Source organism: Lynx canadensis, chromosome A3, assembly GCF_007474595.2.
Source record: "Lynx canadensis isolate LIC74 chromosome A3, mLynCan4.pri.v2, whole genome shotgun sequence".
Classification (NCBI taxonomy): domain Eukaryota; kingdom Metazoa; phylum Chordata; class Mammalia; order Carnivora; family Felidae; genus Lynx; species Lynx canadensis.
The window spans coordinates 49,315,311-49,337,526 of NC_044305.1; the positions used below are offsets into that span (position 1 = coordinate 49,315,311).

At 50.5% G+C, this 22,216-nt stretch overlaps 2 protein-coding genes across 7 annotated transcripts in view; one reads left to right on the top strand and one right to left on the bottom strand.

Moving 5' to 3' along the window:
* The first annotated feature begins 3,157 nt into the window (after positions 1–3,157).
* CST7 (cystatin F) lies at positions 3,158–16,825 on the top strand. 4 transcript variants are annotated; one of them, XM_030310227.2, is made up of 5 exons: positions 3,158–3,410; positions 13,064–13,257; positions 14,662–14,742; positions 14,925–15,041; positions 15,620–16,825. In XM_030310227.2, the coding sequence occupies exons 1-5, from the start codon at positions 3,182–3,184 to the stop codon at positions 15,695–15,697; spliced, it is 699 nt and encodes a 232-aa protein (XP_030166087.2). In that variant the 5' UTR covers positions 3,158–3,181; the 3' UTR covers positions 15,698–16,825. The 4 variants fall into 4 exon arrangements, with proteins under 4 accessions (XP_030166087.2, XP_030166088.2, XP_030166089.1 ...); XM_030310228.2 differs by having other exon boundaries at positions 3,175–3,410; positions 13,085–13,257; XM_030310229.2 differs by lacking the exon at positions 14,662–14,742 and having other exon boundaries at positions 3,261–3,410.
* A 2,607-nt stretch (positions 16,826–19,432) lies between these two features.
* LOC115510411 (adipocyte plasma membrane associated protein) overlaps positions 19,433–22,216 on the bottom strand; it is a 37,671-nt gene continuing 34,887 nt past the window's right edge. For all 3 annotated transcript variants that reach the window (XM_030310235.1, XM_030310237.1, XM_030310236.1), the window contains 2 exons: positions 21,097–21,955; positions 19,433–20,841 (listed from right to left, as the gene is read on the bottom strand). In XM_030310235.1, coding sequence (XP_030166095.1) covers positions 21,746–21,955 — 210 coding nt within the window. In that variant the 3' untranslated portion in view covers positions 19,433–20,841; positions 21,097–21,745. The remainder of the gene's footprint in view (positions 20,842–21,096; positions 21,956–22,216) is intronic.

Genomic DNA, 22,216 nt, shown 5'->3' on the forward strand with positions numbered 1-22,216 from the left:
TCTATAGAAACAACAGATGTGCAAAGGAACATCAAATGTCAGATCTTGAAAGTATCCCAAAGGGGCCTGCCAGGCTCTTCCCTTCTGGACAAGGCTGTGGCCTTCAACTGTCTTCTAGGATGCCAGGACTCCAGAACATTCCCAGAACTCAGTGTAATATCGCTGTGTTGCTGAGCAGGTGAATCTGCAAGCAGCCTCCTCTGCTGGAAAGAGCATTGTGGAAAGTCCTGCTAAGCTTAAAAATAAAACAGTCACTTATTTTAACAGCAAAAATGGGTTTATCCAGGAATAGCAGAGAACTGCAACTTGGGACAGGCACACTCCTGCAAAACCATAGGCAAGTCCAGCAAAGCAGAGGAACATTATTTAATGGAGAAGAAGGAGGAAACTGGAAGTGCTTATTTGAAACCAATGTGTATTGGATAGAAGCAAGAATTCAGGGTGATGACGGTTTCTCATTAGCAGAGTTGCAGAAGTAGTAGATTTCTTGCAGGAGATGCAATGTACATCTTTTCCCTATTAGGATCTGCGATTGATGATTTTTTCCTGTTGGGGACTCTTCTGTTGGGGTCTGTAATTGACAACTCTTCCTGTAATTGGTGTTTAGTGGTAGGGCTCCCCCTTCTAGCCTCTCCACCCCACTTTAGTGAGGTTTCCTTTATTGATCTTCACAGTCCAGACCTCAGGCTGAGCTTCAGAGCTAGGATCAAGCCCAGCCCTAGAATAAGCAAGCTGTGTGACCCTAGGCAAGTGACTTCCCTCCCTGAAGCTCAGTTTTCTCATTTGCAAAGTGGGAACACTGATACCCATCTTAAAGAGTTATGATAACAATTAACTGAGCCAATTTGCTATTGTGCATCCAGGAGGTGATCAACAAACATCAGCTCTTCTGATTATTTCCATCCAGTCAACACACCAACCCTAGGTAGCCTCAGACCTTTTCTGCCTCCACCTGGCACCCCTGCCCTCCATAGCTCCAGATCAGCTGACCTCCCAGAGACTAGGGAGAAGGCCACTGGTCTGGAAGCTATGGACAAACAAACCTTTACCATGTTTTTCAACGGATGAAGCTTTTACAACCTTGCAAGTGCCCAACACACATTGTCCCGTTTACCCTCCCATGGATTCTGTGAGGTGCATGTTTCATTGCCATTTGTCTCCAGATGAGTCAACAGGCCTTGGGGGGCTGCCTTCACACTTGCTAAGATTGGACCCTCACAAACCACAAAAAGCCCAGCTTGTGCCCTTTGTGCACATGAGACTCTCAAGGCTCAGAGAGCCTGAAGTCATTTTTTAGGACATTCTCCCTCCCTTGCTGGCTTTAAGGAAGCCAGTGGCCATGTTGGGAAGGCCCACGTGGCTAGGAACTGAGGATGGCCAACAAGCACATGAGCTTGAAAGGGGATCCTTCTCCAGTTGCGCCCTTAAATGGGACTCAGTCCCAGTCAACACCTGAATTGTAGCCTGGTGAAGCCCTGAAGCAGAGAACCCAGCTAAGCTGTGCCAGATCCTGACCCGCAATTACTGAGACAATAAACATGTGTTTCAATCTGCTAAGTTTGTAGTTGTTTGCTATGCAGTAATAGGTAATGAATCCAATAACTAGAGCCATGCCATTGGATTTTTCTTGCAAACTTGCAAAGGGAGGGACAGTGGAGGAAACAAGCCAAAAGCACCCTGAGAGCAGGGCTGCCCGGAAGTTCACACCGTCTGTGCCAAGATGCACCCTCTGCAGTAAAATTCAATGTGTTTGAATTGCCTTGAGGCTGCCAATTGTGTCCATGGGCACAGACACCAATGCCATGACACCCACCTCTCCTGCAGCCCAGCCCCTGCTGAGGATGAATACCAAACCTGGCACACATGATCAGGGCACAGAGCCTGGCAAGGAGACACCACCTTGGAGCCCTTGTGTCGTGGCCACTGACAGCCAGAGGGTGAGTGTCCACGACTGACACAGCAGACCCAGCAGAAAGCGGGGGCCCTTATTGAATGCCACCATCTACCATCTACACTCTGTGCCAAATGAGCTTTGCTAATAACAGTCCTCCTGATAAATCTGGGTAGCCAGGGACCCAGGAGGCCCCAAGAGTTGATACGGCTTGTCTGATCTCCTACTTGAAAGTCAGTATGACCCAGCAGGAGCCATCTGAGGAAGGCTCAGGCATCTTCTTCCTCCTTGTAGGGCAGTCCTAAAGTCTGGGGGGTTGTACGAACCACCCCAAAGCTAAGACCATACAATGTGCTCTAGCCCAGCCCTGAGCATTTATACTGAGGAAGTCCCCAAACCCTCACCACAACCATCAGGGGGAAACTGAGGCACAGAGAGGCTGTTCCTCACCTAAGGTCCCCAGCTGTTAAGAGGCAGAGCTGAATTCAAACAAATTCAGGCTGTGTGGCTGCAAAACTCCCACTCTAACTGCTGGGCTGGGAATGTAAAGGGAAACCTCTTGGGTCAGATTCTGTTCTTCCTTCTTCTTTGCCAGTGTGGAGCCAAAGTTGGGAAGTAATCATACACTTAACCAGCAAACACTGCTGTCTGCTCATTTCCAGGTGCAGTAATAACCCAAAGGGAGCATGTTTCCTGGTGATGTTCATTCTCTGAAACTGCAGTCTGCACCCCATTTTCCTGCCCACTTCCTAGGGGGAGATGCCCACTGACACCAACAGGAGGGTGGTCTCCTGCAAGGGGCCACTCAGAACGCTGGAATCTTGGGCCTAAGAAGTGTCTTCTTTTGAAAAGGAAACTCAGATCATTCTGCTTCTGAAAATCCCTGTTATTATTTTTTTAGTTTATTTGAGAGAGAGAGAGAGAGAGAGAGAGAGAGAGAGAACACAACTGGGGGAGGGGCAGAGAGAGAGAGGGAGAGAGAGAGAATCTCAAACTGGCTCCGCACTGTCAGTACAGAGCCTTGGGGCTCCAACTCAGGAACCGTGAGATATGACCTGAGCCAAACAGGGTCCGCGGCTTAACCAACGCAGCCACCCAGGCGCCCCCGTTATCTTTTTAATGCGTTCTCTTCCATGTGTGTTCTGAAGGTAGAAAAATCACGAAGGTTTTGTTCACAGCTTCTCATTTCTCTTCCTCCTCCCCTTGCAAATAATCGGTTTGGAAACTTTTGTAAAGGAAGCGGTTGACTTGGTAGCCCAAAGATGTGGAGGTGAGGAGCTTCTAGTCAAAATGATTCAGCAAGAAACCATCACCGCCCCGCGCCGCCCCAGCCGGAGGCAGGCAGCCCCCACCCCGGCCTGGGGGCGGTTTGCAGGGCGGGTCCCCCCCCTGCTCTCTAGCACTGGGCACCGACTCCCCCAGTGCGCACCGCTCTCCACACAGGCAGCCATGCGGCGAGCCCGGGAGCTGCTCGCCTTCTGCTGCCTGGTCTTGAGCACCACCGGGCGCCCTTCGCGAGGTAAGGACAGGGTCTCCCCTGGGCCACTTCGTGTTAGGGCTCCAGGGCTCTGGTCGTCCCCGTGGCGAGGTCCCGAAATTGCCCGACGGCGGCTGGGTGCGCCATGAGCTTCCAGCCAGGTTGCCCAAGTCATGTTGCTGAGCCCCAGGGAACTGCCTGGGGCGGGCGGGGGGAGGGGGCGGGCAGGGAAGCGTCCTTTGTTTTCTGCCCCTCCAGAGACCGGGGGCCTGAGAACCGTCTGCCCGAGGGAAGCTTTCCTGTGGCTCCTCCACGGGGACCTAGCCCCGGAATGTCCAATGGTTAGTTCCTGCTGCTGTCCTTCGACTTGGCTCCCGGGAGCCTGAATATCAAATACTTCCTGCCCGTCCAGCGCTGGGGGAGAAGGGGAGGGAGGGAGTCGCTGCTGTGCTCCTGGCAGCTGAGGCAGGAGACTGGGTGACTTGCCCAAGCTACACAGCCAGTGAGCACCTGTCCTCACTGGAGCACGGAGAAGCAGGCGATGCCCTCCCATCACTGGAATCATAGGCCAGGGTCACTGGTGGGGACTTAAAGGGCCCCCACTCCACCTCCTTTAACTTATATGGTGGAGGCCTCACATGCCCTCATGGTGACACTGCCTCTGACCTCTGGATTGTCTCAGGTGGGTGCTGCATTTGGGGACATCAGGGACAGGACACCCTGCTTCCTCTCTCTCCCCAACCCTCCTTCTTAGCTCTCATGGTTAGGAGACCCCCCTTCTCCCCGGGATGCCACTGTCTTCCTGTGCCCCCTACTTAGTGCCCATCCCAGGAGGGGACATCAGGGGAAGAAACTGGATGTTCAGCACATTCCTTCTCAAAACCTTAGTGAAGGGTCTGCTGGAGAGATGTGGAGCCTGCCGTCTTAACTATACTGGGATTTCATTATTCACACTCATTGTCAATTGTTTTGCCACGTTCCTCTGCTTGCCTCTGTTTCCTCACTGAACAAAGCAGGGACAGGAACAGGATTGAGTGGGAAATCCAGAGACAGGTGGCACTGGCCAACTACTAGTGGCCTCTTGCTGGCAGGTGCTCCCTCTGCTGCTGCTTACTGCTGGACCAAACCCTCTCCAATCCATGCCCACACCAGAGCCGCCTGTCCCCTTGGGAGGTAGGGGAGATGGGCTCTACCACAGCAGCAGCCCTCTGCTGTGAGACCTACTCTCTGTCACTGAGCAGCATCTGGAAAGTCCAGAGCCCACACTCACAAGCAGAGAGCCTTGGGGCACCATAGACTCCCCAAACCTACTAGCTGTGGAACCTGCAGCCTAGCCTCCCTAAGTCTCAGTGTCACCATCCATGAGATGGGTAAATAACTGCATCACCTTGGAGAGTCCTGACTGTGGGGGCCCATGGAAAGCACTCTCACTGGGTCTGGGGTGCTTGGGAGCCACCCACCCACATCCCTGCTCTGAGTCTCTGCCATGTCTCTGCCATGCTGATAGCTTCCCCCACCCCCACCCCTCTGATGTAATCCCTTCTTGTGCTTCCTTCATTTGACAGATGAAGGCCTAGCAAGAACCTCAGAAAGAGGGGCTTGGAGGCCCCTCTGTCTGGTGGATGGACAGAGACAGGAACTCAGCCCAGCCCCAACTCTGCCTCCATGGCTCTGACAGCCTTTCCCTTCCCTCCTCTGAGAACAGATTCCAGAGCCTTCCCATGGGGGAGTAGAGTATGACAGGGCCCCTGATGATGGTGCCATTTGGGCATATGACTTCCCCACACACAGACACTAAACTGCACTGACAGAAATGCAGAGCCCCATGGCAGCTTCCCTCTCTGATCCCTTCAGGACTTGGGAAATTGCTGCATCATTGTCCTTAGCCCATCTGTTATCTCTCTGGGAGGCTCCACTGGGCTGCCATGTCATACTCTGCCTCCCTCCCCTGCCCCTAGCCAAACTTGCAATGGCCCATCTTCCCATTTACAGGGCTGCCAGAGCAGAGGCCCCAGAGACCAGCAGCCACCACTCCTTCCACCTGTAAGATGACATGAGTTCTTGTTACCAGTAGCAAGGGCTAGGTACATCTGCCACACCCAGAGACCACCAGCAGCAAGGTTCACATTCCCCTGCATCCTGGGAAGGGGCCCTGAGAACTGCTATAGGCTGCATCTGGGCCCATGGGGGTCACCTGTTTACCCTCAGAGACCCCTGCTGTAGCCATATTGCATATTTGATATTTGATAATCATTACACTATTGCATGTCATTTGTCCATAAAGCTTCATGTGTACTGGCTCCTGTCTTCTCATCACTGCTCTGTGAGGCCAGTGCCATTAACATCCCTATTTTACAGAGAAGGATACAGAGGCTCAGAGAGGGGTAGGCAACTTGCCCAAGGCTTCACAGCCTGAGAGGCATAGCTGGGATTCAAATTCTGAGCATGCGTCAGTGGGTTAAATCAAGGACTAACCATATGTAGCCTCAAAAGGATGGGCCTATCCTTAACTGAGAGCCCCCTGAACACAGCTGGGTGGGTGCAGCCCCATGGAATTCATGGCAATGACCCAGACTTACTGAATTTTTGTGTCTTACAAGAAGAGCACACGGATATGGGGCTCAGGGTGACATCTCCAGGTAGGGGCAGTACCCTACCCCAGTGGACCCCAGTACCCATGAGCCTAACATTCACCACCCACCACCCAAGTTCTTAAGCATAGCCTTCCAGACTGTAAGCTCTAGGAGCAGGAACCTATAGGGCCTCCTCCCCAGGGGTCTCAACACCTGACCCACAACAAGGGCTCAGAGATGCTGTTGGGGAAAGCCCAGCGTGGATGTGTCCAAGCAGCTGCACAGAGGAAACCACCCCAGGTGACAGGGGAAGAGGCATCTGCAGGGACTGTCAGCATTTGGCTCTTGGGCACCCTGGTTCCCTTCTCAGGGATAGTTTCACAAGCTGGGGTTCCCTCCACCTCCAGTAGAACACTCCTGAAAGAGAAAGGTGATGGGGAACCCCAGCCTCCCCAGAGCACCCCCTTTTCCTTCCACTTGCAGGAACTAGCCCCCCCCCTCATAACTGGGACCCCCAAAGTAGCAATCAGGGTGGGGCAGGGCAGACCGGAGGGGACCACAGCTCTCTCCAAAGGGTCTAGTCTTCCAAACAGCTTCAGTACTTGGACACATGGCCAGCATCCTGGGTTCTACTGCCTTCCTACAGGACATGTGTCCAACACATCTTAGTTTTTCAGAAAAGTAAATTAAGGAACATCTACCAAAAGCATTTGCTACTGGATTATTTTACCAGCTGTTCTTGGTGAGGAAGTCTTTGCCCCACGTCTCTTACAGACATTGCTTGTAAGTTTGGTGGTAATTCCAAGGCAGATTACTCCTCTTTACTCTGTGTAGGAACAGTCAACTGTTGCAGCAGGTAACATCCTGGCAGTGTCCCCAAGCTCTGGCATCATCTGTCCAATTGTGGATTTCATTTAAATTCTTAGGTGTTCTGGGGCCTGTACGTGCAGTACTCCCCTTAGAGAGGAGATGCTCGGAGAGCACCTTGGGGTGGCCTGCAGAGCCTGGCACACAAACAGGGGTCAGTGTCATACCTCTGAAGGAAAGGGTGTGGAGACAGATGGAGAACAGGACAGGATGTTGGGAGTAGGAATCATTTGGGATTTATATGGAAAGTTACATTTTTAAGCAAGGAATAGCAGAACATTTCCTTGAAGCTCTGCCTCCCATTCTGATCAGAGGGAGAGGAGACTTTTAGACTCCTCTGGGTGTTGAACAATGAGGAGGGGTGGTTTATGGAAGACGACACGGGGAGATCCCCTGGGACAGGCCCCAAGCAGCTGCGGAGACTGTGGGATCCCCGGCTGCCCCCTAGCTGATTCCTACCCACAGGTTCTGCTGCAGTGCCCACTGTCCTGGGCCTGCTGAGTGCACGGCCCCTGGAAGGAGGCTACAGCAGCCTCAGATAAGCAGCCCTCTAACTTTAGCATCTTGCATCTGCACCCCGAGTGCTCAGTCCCGGGTGCTGTAACAACTGTGCATGCTGGGGGCAGACCTCAGTCCCCCACTCAGCCCAGCACAGCCTGCTGTCTCCCTCATCTGCCCCCAGGTCCCCCTGTGCCCTGGTGTCTTGCCTAGTCTCTTGAGTCATTTTCTTCAAGATCAGCTACAGTTATTCCTCTCCTGAGAGCAGGAAGGGTCCCTGGGCATCCTGCTCCCGGGGCTGCTCTGGCAGAGCCTGCATGCCCTCCTTTCATACTTGTCCACCCTGGCCAGGCCCCACAAGGGACATCTGCCCACCTTCATCTTTGCTGTTCCCCCAGGCTTTGTGCCCTTCTGGGCGTGCCCCCCACTCACTCCCCAGCTGGCATCAGAACCATTCAGGCTGTGATGCAGAATCTGGGACTGCACTCCCTAGGGAAGGCCCACCTGCCTGGGCAGGGGCAGCACAGTGCAGCTCCATGCAGAATTTCTCATTTCTCCTCACAAAACTGCTCCTCTGCCCATTGCTCTTTCTATTGTCACCCAGGCCATCACCATGCCCCCGGTCTGAATCCTGGATCAACCTTTGCTTGCTGCCCCCGCCCCCCAGCCTCCAGCTGCCCTGTCAGTCCTGTCTTAGCACAGCCTTGTCCTCTTCACCTGGGTCACCTCCACAGTTTTTTCAGTGGCCTCCCATCTGCCAGCCTCCACCCCCTCCCCCCAGGGCTCTCTTCTTGCCCAGTGTCAGCTTCCTGGGAGCCTCCCGGCCTGCGCACCTCCCCTTCCAACCTCCCCTCCAGGACTGTGGGCTCCCCAGGCTCTGAGTCATTTGGCGTTACCTGTAGTGTAGCACCTACAAGAAATACTTCTTGGATGAGAAAAAAAAAAATGTTTGGTCTTTATAATTATTTGAAGCTGATTTAAACCCACTCTGCACTCCTCTGGGGCCTTAGTCTCTCCTGGGTGGAATGGGGACACATGCTGCCCTTGGTTCTGACAAGAAAAGAACAGTTCTGGCTCTCCTGCTCCCCAGACTTCAGCTGCACAGCACACACCCAGATGCCCCATCCCTGACGACAGCCCAGGGCCCCCTTCGTGCGGGAGGGGCTCACCCCTGGCCCAGGCCACCCAGGCTGCCCTGTCATCTCTTGCTCAGAACCCACGTGGTGGTTCCTGTTCTTCTCTGAAGGACCACTGCCTCTTTGGGACATTGATTCTCCATGAAAAGCCTTTCCCTGTTGATTTCTCTTGAAGGATCCTAAAAATAGATTTGACTTTTCAACTTTTTTTTTTTAATTAAAAACTGTTCAGACAACTGTGCTGATGAAGTTTTACTGACTTGAAGCCTACATTTTAGGAAATGTGGTTAAATAAAAATAAACCAACTTCAGTGTTTTCCCTAAACTTTTTGTAACATTACTGAAATTGCTCAGGAACCAACATCACATGTTTGAACAGGACACTTATCTAAGGTTAGGCCGCACCTATTTTCACTTCATTTTTTAATCCTGTTAAATTCAAGGAAAATTAAATTTAATACGTTTTATTTAAAAAAACATTAGCAGTGGTTACCTTTGAGATCATGAGTGACTTCTAATTTTGTTCTTATATTCTTCTGTATTTTTTCAATGTCCCACCAAAAAATACATAAGCTTATAATCCGAAAAAGCAATAAATGTAATTTATACAAAGCAAAAAATAGAAGTCATATTGATCCATAGCAAGGGGGGGGGGGTGGTCCTCTAATCTCTGAGAGCAGGAATAACATTAGAGCTTCAATCCTTGTACCAACGTGGTTTCATTCTTTCTCTGCCATCTAGACTACATTGATGAGCAGAAATGAAGCTATCAAAATGGTTTTTTGTTTAAACTAAAGATCATGCTACACTTCCTGTGGTCAACAGGCACAGGTGCTAGAGGAGCAGGCCCTGGGCCCAGCCCCTCCCTCCTCACGTTAGCATGTTTGTGTGCAGGGGCCAGGAGGCCCCCCCAGTAACACCACCTGAGTCACAACCACGTGGGAAGCTGGGGAAATGCAGGTTCCAGGGCCTGACCCAGCCCAACCAGCCGAGCTGCTGGTGCTCAAGGATCACAAGTAGTTTTCCTTGTTTCCATCTTCAGAGACTTTAACCAAAGACTGTCCTGCGAGGACTGGATTCCTGCAAGAGAATCCCAGTGTTGTAAGGGACAAAGCTGTGAGGGAAACTGAGGCCAGCAGATGGCCATAACCCTGTGTTGGTAAGGGCACCAGCAGTATGCTGTTTTCACAGGGGACAGAGGGCCAGGTCCTTCGGGCTGCTAAAGCTTTGGGAGCCTTGCAGAGGTATCATGGGCTTAGTCTTGATGTTTCGCCTTTGGCCCAAGGAACCAGCTGGGGAAGATCCATCTGCCAGGCAGGGCCCTGCTTGGTCAAGCAGTGCTGGCCCTCCCCAGACAGCAGGAAGCCCAGGGCCACAGAACACACAGACCTGTACCTTCCCATGCCAGTCCTCCTTCCATTGTACTACTCACACAGGGGAGGAGAGAGCAACCAGCCAGTGCCCACCTCCCATCCCACCTGTCCTCGTTCTCACACTTGGCAGGGGTCTCATGTACACAAGGAGGTGTACAGCATACAAGGCACTATGTGCACAAGGGGGTCTTGTGCCATAGCAGGGGCACAGCACACAAGGCACCATCCTGCTCAGCACTTCCTAGGCCCAGCCAGCCCACTGGCTCTATCTAACCCCTACCCCCACTCCCATACAAGGTAACAGGCATTTCCCTCATCCCCCTTCTGTCAGTCCCCATGGGTGGGGGACTCCTTGTCCCCAGTGGAACATCCCAATGCAGCTTCCATTCTAGAAGCTCCCAGAGCTTCTATTAAAGCTCTGTTGAACTTAGACTGCCACTTCCTCCCCTCAAGTTGAGATTTCTTGACAACCCAGGGAACCAGCAAGTATCTTGACTCCCTGAAGGCCTGCCTGCCTTGTCACCATTATCTTCCTCAACCCAAATACACTTGAGTGTCTCCGACCTGAGCCAGACTTTGTCTCTCAGGAGGGGATGGGGTGGGCTGGGGTGGGCTGGGGACAAGTCAGGACTAATCTCTCCACCTTACATATGCTCAGCCAGGAAGCTTGGTTAGTGCTGCTGCTACCCACACATCCTGAGTCTCCACTTCCTGCTGTTTCGGCACCTCTGCCTGGTGCTAAACTCAGGCCTCCCCCGACTGAACATAGCCGCCTGCACCACAGGTGCTCCCCAAGGTCACAGTAGAGGGAAGCAAAGTCTCAGAGCAGCTCAGGACACCATGTCCCTATCTGTACCCACAGCCACAACCACGTATAGCTACTGAGCACCTGAAATGTGGCCATGCTACTGAGGAGCTGATTGTCACAATCTGTTTCTTTAATTTTTTTTTTTTTTCAACGTTTATTTATTTTTGGGACAGAGAGAGACAGAGCATGAACGGGGGAGGGGCAGAGAGAGAGGGAGACACAGAATCAGAAGCAGGCTCCAGGCTCTGAGCCATCAGCCCAGAGCCCGACGCGGGGCTCGAACTCACGGACCGCGAGATCGTGACCTGGCTGAAGTCGGACGCTTAACCGACTGCGCCACCCAGGCGCCCCACAATCTGTTTAATTTAGTTAATGAAATAAAACCACTCAGCCCAGGATCATCTCCGGCATGCTAATATTTCAGGGAACTCTGGGAGAAAGTCTTAGTAAAGCAGTTTACGAATGTAAAATCCTCTTCCTATTCTCCCTCCCACCAGTTTATTTAGACTTTTCCCTCCAAACTTTTGACTTTTTATTTAAAAAAATTTTTTTATTATTATTTTTTACATTTATTTATTTTTGAGAGACAGAGAGACAGAGCACTAGTCGGGGAGGGATAGAGAGGGAGGGAGACACAAAATCCGAAGCAGGCTCCAGGCTCTGAGCTGTCTGTCAGCACAGAGCCCAACGCGGGGCTCGAACTCACAAACCATGAGATCATGACCTGAGCCAAAGTTGGACGCTTAACTGACTGAGCCACCCAGGTGCCCCTGACTTTTTATTTTAATACACCAGTTGTCCACTGTAGAAAAATTGACAAATGCTGTAGAAAAACTGACAAACAGAGAAACCTAAATTCACCATGAGATGAGCCACCAACCTGAAAAGGCCACCATTGGCTTGTTGTGATACAGAACCTGTGGGGCTTTTTTTTTTTTTTAAGTTTATTTATTTATTTGGACAGAGCATGAGTGGGTAAGGGGCAGAGATAGAGGGGGACAGAGAATCTAAAGCAGGCTCTACACTGTCAGCACAGAGCCAGATGTAGGACTTGAACTCACAAAACTGTGAAATCATGACCTGAACCAAAATCAAGAATCAGATGCTCAACCAACTGAGCCACCCAGGCACCCAATATATTCGTGTTTTCTAGTTTGTAACCCGAATTGGCACATACCCATGCCTCGGCTCTCAGCCCTTCTCTACATGCCCTCCTTGCTTCAGCCATGCTGGGGTCCTGGGCCCTCAGACTCCTCTGCCCTCCTGGCCCACAGCTTGCCCCCGGGCTCTCTGTACAGATTTGTGCAGATGGCACAGCCTGATCCTGCATCTCCTGTGGACAGACCCCTGCACAGCTCCTGCCTTGCTTCACCTGCCTGCTTCTCTAGTGTTTGTCTTGCCTGTTTATTTACGGAATGTGAGCTCCAGTGAATATAGATTCTGCACCCCCTGAGCCTGCGGGATGAGGAGGGCTCCAGAAGGGCCAGTGAGTGAGCTGGACAAATAAATAAAGTCGGGTCCTTCTTCAGAGTGTGGCCTGGCTATGCTTCTGTGGGAGCTGAAAGCAGAGGATGTGGAGAGCAGGGAAGGGGTGTGGGGGTCCCTAGTTCTGCCAGGCTCTGTCAAGCACTGAGGGACCCAGCTGCTGGGGGAGAAGCCCCTCATGTTGTTTATCCCATCTTTTATCCAAATATGGGCCTCTGTGGAATAGGAAGAGCATGGAAGGATGAAAGCAAGCCAGCCATCCCTCCCTCCACCATACACCAGCTCTGCAGTGGAGCTGGGTGGGAACGTCGCCCAGGCCTGACCCCCATCCTCAGACTTGTATCCAGAACAGCACAGAAGGAGGCAGAACGTGAGGGGTACTGGGTGCTATGCTGCTGCTGGGAGCTGGGGCCCCTGGGGAGGCCAACCCAGAGCCTGGAAGCTGGGCAGATTCTGACAAGAGTCACTGAGGCAGGGTACAGTAGGAGTGTAACCACAAGTGAGAAAGTAGGACAGGCCTTTGGGCACTTCCCCATGGTCCACTTCTTGGGGACAAGCTGAGGAGCTGGGGCCAGATGGTGGTGGCCTCAAAGGCCAACTGGGGTGATTCTTCTAACCCCTGGGGCTGCATCCTGCCCAAAGGCTCTGCCACCTGGAGACATGTTTCGGTTTTCTTTAATGCATTAGGAACCTGGGTTCTGAAGGAGGCTGTATGGGCAGGCACAGAGAGACAGGACTATATTTTATTCATCACCAGACCACTCACTGCTCCTGGTCCTCAGCTCTGAGTAGGGACAACCATGGGGACGCATGATAAATGCCCTGTGGGGTGTGGGGTGGCTGGTTGAGGGGGTAGGTAGATGGCTGGAGGCCACACTGGGAGCAGACAGGAGAACCAAGGTATGAGGTGCAACACTGGCCTGAGGACCCTGCTAACAGTAATGTTCTTGTCTAGTTCTGTGCTTCTCTCTTTCAGATTTTTGTGCCCAGACCCTTAACTCAGATGTGAAACCAGGATTTCCTAAAACAATAAACCCCAATGACTCAGCAGTCCTCAAAGCGGCCAGACACAGCGTTGAAAGGTTCAACAACTGCACAAATGACATCTTCTTGTTCAAGGAGTCCCACATCAGCAGAGCCCTGGTCCAGGTGAGGGTCTGGGTCTCACCAACAGCCCGTCAAGGACATCCCTAAGAGGCCAGGCTGCAGTGACTCCTGTCTTACCAGGGGCTGGCCCACCTAGTACCCATCCATCAAGAACACAGACCCAGGCAGGCCAGGAGGCTGAGAGCAGCAGCCACACAAACAGCCCATGAGCAGCCAAAGCCAGAGTCACCCAGGGCACAGCCAAAAGGCCCTGAGCCACCTCTTACGAAAGCATGCTTCTGGGTGGAGCCATCAGGTTGTGGCCCACAGCACATCTGGAGCTAAACCAAGGAGGGCAGGGGCGGAACGGGGCAACTGGCACTGGGCGTGCTGAAGGCTGCTGGGTGGGAGTGGGGGGTGGTGGTAGTGGGAAGAAGTGGAAAGCCACCCCACAGGAACCAAAGTGAGGAAAGCATTGCCCCTGCAGAGTGCACACACTTGCACCACCCATCAGAGCCCCTGCCCTGTCTCGCCCCCGCAGCAGCCCCATAGGACATCTTGCCATTCTCCATTTGAGCCATGTTCTTTCACTCACAGAGCTTTGCCCAAACCACTGCCCCTTACCCACACACAAACCCCAAGGAAAGGTGGTGAGGTGGTCCTACTCTAACAGTTTTTACACATACTAATAATGGTACCCCTGTGTGACAAGATTATTGGAAATTCTTATCATCTTTATACGTTTTGAAAATTGCAAACTTCTTTATTTTTGAGAGAAAGCATAAGTGGGGTAGGGGCAGAGAGACAGAGGGACAGAGAATACCAAGCAGGCTCCAGGCTGACAGCAGAGTGCTTGATGTGGGGCTTTAATTCACAAACCATGAGATCGTGACCTGAACCCAAGTTGGATGCTCAACTGACTGAGCCACCCAGGTGCCCCAAAACTGCAAACTTGTTAAAGAGCAGCATATTTTTATGATCATAAAGTGTGTTGTAGAAAGGCAGTCTGGTGTACAGTGGGCTTTGAAAAGCTGTCCCATGGAAATAGCCAAAGTGTTAGCTCTGCAGGGACTCCCCTCAAGGGGCTGTGGGATCTTCTCAAGCCTGGCTCTCACCTCCTGCGGGAACACCATAAGCTCGTGGTGCTCCTGCTGGTGCTCGAGGGCCTACAGGAGCTGGTGGATGGGAGGTTATCCCTTGGTGACATTGGGGACTTTATTTCACCTGGTTCTTAGTGGGGCTGAGGCTTTATTGAGAGACCACAAACAAGGAGATGATCCAGGTTGCTGCCACATGCAAGTGGAGATCTATTTTGAAACTGGGAAAAAATTAACCACTGCTGGCATGCAGGGCAGGGACTAACCAGCAGGTCAGCACAGGCTGCAGGTGAGTGTTGGGCGTGGAGGGGGCATCACTTCGCCTTCACGGGCACAGGGCCCATCCCTGCTGATGGAGAGTTCTGGGCAGGAAGGAAATGTCTTGGACACAGAGCCGCAGTCTCAGCTGGGGACCAAGAACTGGTGCCATGAGCAGGACCAACATGAATGGGTAAGGGAGGGTTCTGGGGTCCAGGCGGCAGTGTCCCTCCCAGAGCTCTCTGGTGAGTCCCAGATAGGCCTGCACACCCTCAGCCCCTTTCCAGGGGTCACGTCCAGGCTTCTCTCCTCCCTGTCTCCATGCCTCCTGCTGGTGTGGCCAAGTAACACAGATGTGGCCTGTTTCCCCCTTAGATTGTGAAGGGTCTGAAGTACATGCTGGACATGGAGATTGGCAGAACTTCTTGCAAGAAGACCCAGCACCCTAGTCTAGACAACTGTGACTTCCAGACCAACCACACCTTACAACGGGTAATCAAAGGGGTCTCGCCTCCTTACACGCACTCACTGCTGTCCCAGCCCCTACCCACTCCCCAGGACTTTGGGAAACACCCCCTTCATCACCTCTCTGCCTGCAAAGTTCCAAATCTCACTCACAGACCCAGGAGAACACAGAGATGAGACTCCCAAGAGAGCACCTCAACCTGCCCACCCCACACTTCCTCCTCCCTGAGGGACATACCTCCAGGAAATAAACACCATGAACTTGGGGACAAGGGGTAGTTACAGCAAAAAGAGTTTTCAAACAGTTCAAAAATTATAGACACACATATACATGCAGGGAGAGAGCAAATGTGGCAAAATTCAATTTGCAAATGAAAGAAGTATATATTCTTGAATCACTCTTTCAACTTCTTTGTAGATGTGAAATTCTTCAAAACAACTTGGGGCAGGGGGAGAGCTTAATAAGGAAAATGCACACACACACAGGTATGTGTGCACATGCATAGCCCACAGGCAGCAGCACCAGAACTTAACCTCTGTGGAGCATGTCGGGAGGGCGGCCTCTGCCCCAGGAAGATTCTCAGGAGGATTCTTCTTTGTTTCAGACTTTCAGTTGCTACTCTGAAGTTTGGGTCATCCCCTGGCTCCAGAGGTTCAAGGTGCCCGTCCTCCACTGTCAGTGACTTCCACCTCACAGCAAGATTGCACCTGTGCTGTTTACTGTGCTCAGTCACAGCCCTGTCCTGGCTGTCACAGACCCTTGGACCTTCTATAGGAGCTCAGCAGTGAGCAGAAGTACCCACAGGTTCACTGCAAAGTAGCCGGAGTGGAAGAAAAAGATACTACCCCTGGCTAGATTATTTCACATTTTTTTCTAAACTTCATTTTACTAATGCTGTGTCCCAGACAGATTTGGGGTCTGGACACACAGGAGCGAGTCCTCTGGTGGGAATTTTTCAGGTTCTGGATCCCTGAGCAAGCCCAATTACCCTGTGGTCCCACGCTCACCAATGAAAAGCCCAGAGATCCATCCTTCTGACTGAATAACTGTTACAGCACTGGCAGAGGACCCAAGTCTGCTATTAAGCATCTTTGGCCTTTCATGGATGAATAAAGTCATGAATAAATAGGAATAAAGAACTGACCATCTCAAAGCATCTTTAAAGGGACAGTTAGGAAAGTGAGGTGTTGTGAGGGGTGCCCCTCTTAGTGGTCTAATGAGTATAAGTGACTTCCATAAAGCCCCTTGGAGGCTTTTCCAGCCACTCACTGCTAGCTAAAATATACTGAAGACCAAAGCAGCCAAAACAGGCCAGCATATATCTACATCATGAACTGGCAGGACAGAAAGCACCCGACTTTGGAGGGCACTTACCCTCCAGCTGGGTATTCTTCTGACAGGGAGCCATACACCCAAGTTCTCTCCACTGCCTCTGAGGCTCAGCATGCACACAGCAGCACCTGGGCAGGTGGGGTGAGGCAGAGTGCTGGGACCACTGCCCACAGCACCTCAAAAGAAGGGAGTCAAGGTTAGGGATGGAGATGTTGTGTTGAGAAGTTGGGAGAAGGAGGGGACCACTGTGAGGTGGGAGGCACTAGGGTCCTCGTAAAAGACAGGGATTGAGCTGGCATTAGAAAGTGCAAGGCTGGGCCACAGAGACACCCAGGAGCTTGTAGACAGAGGCTTCACTCAGAGAAGACAGCCCCCCCAGCCACCTTGTGTAACCCTGGGTTCAAATGCAGAGCCCCTCATGTTGGACTTCTTCCTCTCCAGGTCTCTTCAAACTATAGGCAAAGTACACTGTTGCCTTAAAAAAAAAATACAACTTGATAATTCATAGGAAACAGAAAATCTACATTAAATATGTATGACAACTTAGTACACAGTTATAAACTCGATCAGTGTGAACATCATAATGAATTATCCTTTGGCTTCCTTCAGTGAGGACAGAACTACTTTAATTATCCAAATCCTCATTCATTTTTGCTGGCTCGCCGCCTTCTGGTCATTTAATTCAGGGACAGTAATGGCAACTATGCCACAAGACATTTAATTTATTCGATGACTCTGAAGGCCATCCTTTCATAAAGATAAATGAGTTCACCCGGCCCTGTTGATCCCATACATACATTAACAAGGTGGCAGGAACCCCACCTTGGACACAGACAAGGGGACAAGAAGACACAGCAAATGAAGGGATGACCCCCTGCTAGCTCCCAGTCAGTCCTCATTTACATTTAAATACGGATCAGAGCACAGAAGGCCAGGCCTCTCCTGAAAATTATTACTAACCCTCCAGTCCCACTGGCCAACGTGGTATCACCTGGCCTCAAGGTCAAAGACGAGAATGCATACATGTCTCGGGTAGAGCAGCCTCACAGTACCACTGCTCCAAGCTGAGCTGCATTTGAACTCCCCCTGCTTAGCCAAGAGGTAGGGCTGACCTTCCCTCTGGGAACAGAGAAGGAAGCCTCACAGTTTAATCTCAAAACTCTCAGGTTTCAACACTAACCTATCCCCACAATTTTCAAAACATCATTTGAAATCTTGTCCTACAGGGATGCCTGGGTGGCTCAGTAGGTTAAGAGTCAGTCTGACTTTGGCTCAGGTCATGATCTCACGGTTATTGGGTTCGAACCCGGCATTGGGCTCTGTGCTGACAACTCAGAGCCTGAAGCCTGCTTCAGATTGTGTCTCCCTCTCTTTCTGCCCCTCCCCTGCTTGCACTCTGTCTCTCTCAAAAATGAATGAACATTAATTTTTTTTTAAATAAAATCTCTTATAAAGTAAACAAAGAGAAGTCTTAGAACTAAGGCAAACCAGCTACCGAAGATGCCAGTTGGCTGTGGGCCCCCAACCTCAGGCGTCTGCAAACCTTCTCTACTTGGGGAGCCTCAGGGACCAAACTCCAGGTGGAAATGGGACATCTGCTGTTTTATTATTTCCAATCTGCTTTATGTACTACACCTCATAGAAAACAATGCTTTAAATAACTCTTACACCAGCCATGGTCACAACAGAAGAGGCTGGGCCAGTGAGCCAGTGTGAGGCTATTCTGATTTTTGGAAGACAAGAGCTGGAATACCTGTGTCCTCCATAGAGACATATCTACCAATCATACTCTCGCAGACGTTTTTTGTTCTGGCCGCCCCTGAGCAGGCCCTGAGGGCACACTGTTTGTTCCATCAATGCACTTTGGCCCTACCAAAGATTTCTCTCCAGACTGACCTGGGAAGGGATGCCAGAGAGCCATTTGGTAGGATTCAAACAGATGAAACTAAACACCCACACAGAGATGGTGTAACTTACTGCAGGGAGCAGATGTCAGCCAGTGATGCCCTGAAGTCTCGTCTTGCCAACCCAATTTTACCTGCTGTTTTCAACTTAGAGCTTTACTCTGACTAGGAGAGAATGACTGATACAGAGGGAAGCTGTGATACCATCTAATGTTATTGTCACTGAGAAATGTAAAGTTAAGTACCTGGGATTCTAAGACATACCAGAAATAGGACTGAAGAGAAGAAATACTAATTGCTCAAGGTCTTGAAACTGAGCAAAACCAGTCAAAATTCTAACAGTCTTGCCCTGAGTGTTCTAGCGCTTTCCCCAGCCATGCCTCCTCACTAACTATACACAGACTCTAAGGGATTCAGCTCTACTGTCCCTTCTCCAGGGGTGCAGACAGGCCCCAGCCATGACGGGTGCCTCCCCAACTGCCATGGGGGCCACCTGTGAAGCTTGAAACTATGATGATGCCAGGCCACTCTAGAAGACCAGGAACCCCAGAGGACTCTGATGTGCAGCCAAGGTCCAACCCCTGGGCTGGGCAGTGACCACCAAAAGGCCAGGTCCTGGGAACACCACCCTGCCTCATCTCCCAGCTTCCCCGGCACATTTTATAGTCAGAGCACGGTTTCTGGCCCAGCAGTGTACTGGCCCTGTGTTCCCAGTGACTTTGGGAAAATCACTCCCCCCAGCTTCCATTCCCCTATAAAATGAGGCCACATCTCTTTCCATCAGTAAAAGGTCAGTGTATGTGAAAACCCCTTTTTTTTTAATTTATTTAAAAAATAAATTAACTCAACACTTTCAGAGAGAGAAAGCACTCATTGGGGGAGGGACAGAGAGAGAGGGAGAGAGAGAGAATCCCAAGCAGGCACCATGCTGTTAGCACAGCACCCAACACAAGGCTCAACTCCAACTCAGGAACCATGAGATGATGACCTGAGCCGAAATCAAGAGTCAGACGCTTAACTGACTGAGCCACCCAGGAGTCCCTGTGAAAACACTTTCTAAACTACAGACCACTCTGCAAATGCATGTTGATGATAAAAATCTCAAAACAGGGCCTCTGTCATATGAAAGGCAATAAGTGAATCCTGACAGAATTTTTGTAATAGATAATAAAGAAGCACACAATGAATGAATCAATTTAATTTTAAAAGCATGTTAGTAATTCACATTAGTGCAAATCTGCTTCATGTTTACAACAAAAGCACACCACATACTTAAACCTAACAAGGCTATATTTTGTACCTCACCATGGCAAATTACCAGATAAAACACAGCAAATGACACTTTGAGACAGAAAATCAAAATCTGAGTCAAAATCAAGACTCCTTTGCTGAAAACTCTGGAAAGCAATTTACCAGCTTCTCTGCACTGCTAAAAAGTAAGCACTAAAACCAAAGCCCTCTGTTCTCGATCAAGAAGTCAACTTATATATGCTCCTCACATTTAAATTGTTTTTTATGGCAGAATGATCAGGCTTTCCCTTTTCCTGTACAGCTGATGTATGGGATGCACCATTATCTACTAAGAAGTATTTAATAATCACTACTCAACTTTCTTTCCTGTAAAGTAATATAAATAACATTAAGTCATTCACCTAATACATTCTGCATTGCATCAACTGGACTGAAGCCAATCTCTGACCCTGTGCTACTGCTGCTGCACATAAAGCCATCCCTGAACAGGTAACACCAGATGAGCCAACCACCAGATCCTGCCTGTTTCCCCTAAAATGAGGCCAGCCCAGCACATGGGAGGGGGGTGGCCGCTGTTGGGAAAGGGAATGAAGGGATTAGTGCCAGCTAGTGCAACACCACATAAATGGTTGAGATTTTACCACAGCTATCAATCCTCTTTGAATTTTAATATCATTACCTATTGAAAATATTTCCTTTGTTAAGTTACTTAAAACAATTCCAGAGAGACAATCTCCTATGGATTCTCACAAACAGGACAGAAAGGAACAGATATTAGGCCCATTTTGTAGGCTGGAAACAGGAACACAGTATGACATCAACAAGCCCAAGAATAAAGCACTGCCAGGAGGCAATGGCTGGAGGGGCTGCCCTGTGCCCTGAGCCAGTCAGATGGACTGCTTGTCCCTAAACAAGGTCCTGACCAAAATGATCCTCTTATCAGCCCTCAATGGAATCAAATTCCAGTCCCTGTTAACATAATTATATTAGAGAAAAACTCCCAGGCAACACCATCAAAAAAGATTAATCAGCAGAAAAGTCAATTTAATTATCATTATTACATGGGTTCCCCTGACAAAATTAGGACCAGTGTACAGGCATACCTGTCAGGATATACAGCAACTTCAGGCTTGTGACCCTCTAGCAAATGGCACTAGCATGTGCACTATTCATCTGTGGGCCTAGTGGTGAGGAACAAAGGTATGTAAACAGGACCTGCCTAAATTCTCCCCTGCAGTACCCAGCTGCTGGATCATTCCATCAACGTGGTAAGTTGTTCACAGAGAAGAGCCCAGGGAGTCCTGAGCTGCTGCTTCTATGCATTTACTCGGGTCCTTGCCTTTATTTATTTATTTATTTATTTATTTATTTATTTATTTTCAACGTTTATTTATTTTTGGGACAGAGAGAGACAGAGCATGAACGGGGGAGGGGCAGAGAGAGAGGGAGACACAGAATCGGAAACAGGCTCCAGGCTCTGAGCCATCAGCCCAGAGCCCGACGCGGGGCTCGAACTCACAGACCGCGAGATCGTGACCTGGCTGAAGTCGGACGGTTAACCGACTGCGCCACCCAGGCGCCCCTGGGTCCTTACCTTTAAATGGTTATAGGGACTCAGGAGTCTTGAAAAGCCTCTGGTTCAGAGTGGGGCAGGCTGGAGGGTGTGAGCTATGGAAGGGAACACCCAGGATCAAGGTCCCAAGTCCCACACAACTCTACATCTAGAGTTAGAATATGGCTGTAAGGTCTTTACTTACATAGCTCCGCCCACTGGCCTCAATACATGTTTGCACTGAGCTCTCCTTGCCCTTCCCATGCCCCTCCCCCAAAGACAGGTATTACCCCATTTTACAGTAAAGACACTGAGGCTGGCAGGACAGCCAGTAGCAAAAACAAGATCCTTAGACAGCTCATCTACGCTCTATCCACCAAACCTTGAGGCCTGTTATAAGTGTATGAAGTCTCCTAAGTCCTAGAGAATCACTGTACTTAGAAAGGTTTTTTTTTTAACAGAAAATAGTTTAACATGGACTTATCCTCCCTATGGCAAATTATGCTTCCCTCTAAATGCAATGTCAAACCCAGGGGAGAGGTATCCCACAGGGGCCCAGACATCCACAGGGTCTCACTGTCCACTTCCAAGGACTGGCAGGTACAGGTGGAAAGGGCTGTGTGCATAGTACCTCCTGGAATAGGAGTGGTGCCCAGTGTGAGGACTCCTGGCACAGCTACAGTCAGGCTGGCTAAACAGACTGAAGGTTGAGTCTGCAGAGGAAGGGGGCCCTGAAGGAGCCCAGGTATAGGTGCCCATCATGCTCGTGCACTTCACTGATGTAGGAGGCCACCTGCCCGTCGGGATCGTGCAAGCTTCTCCGGAACGCCCCGCTGTCGCTGAGTTCTAGAACAAGGCTGTACCGTGGCACAAACTTCATCACAGTCTCCTGACTAAACAGCTGGGAAGGAAACGGCATGAGGAGAGGTTAGTTTCTGACCAAGGGAGTGGTGTGAGCAGATCCAATTTGCTAAAAACAAGACCAAAGGCCCAAAATGGAATCACTTATGCTCAGTCCCACATCACTAAACCAGATCTAACTTACTTACAGTTTGGGCTCTCCCAGAAATAGAATCTTACATGAGTCAATCAGAAATATCCTGATCAGCACTAGCAAGGTAATGTGCCTGACAGACCCCTTCCATCCCCTAAAGGAAAACAG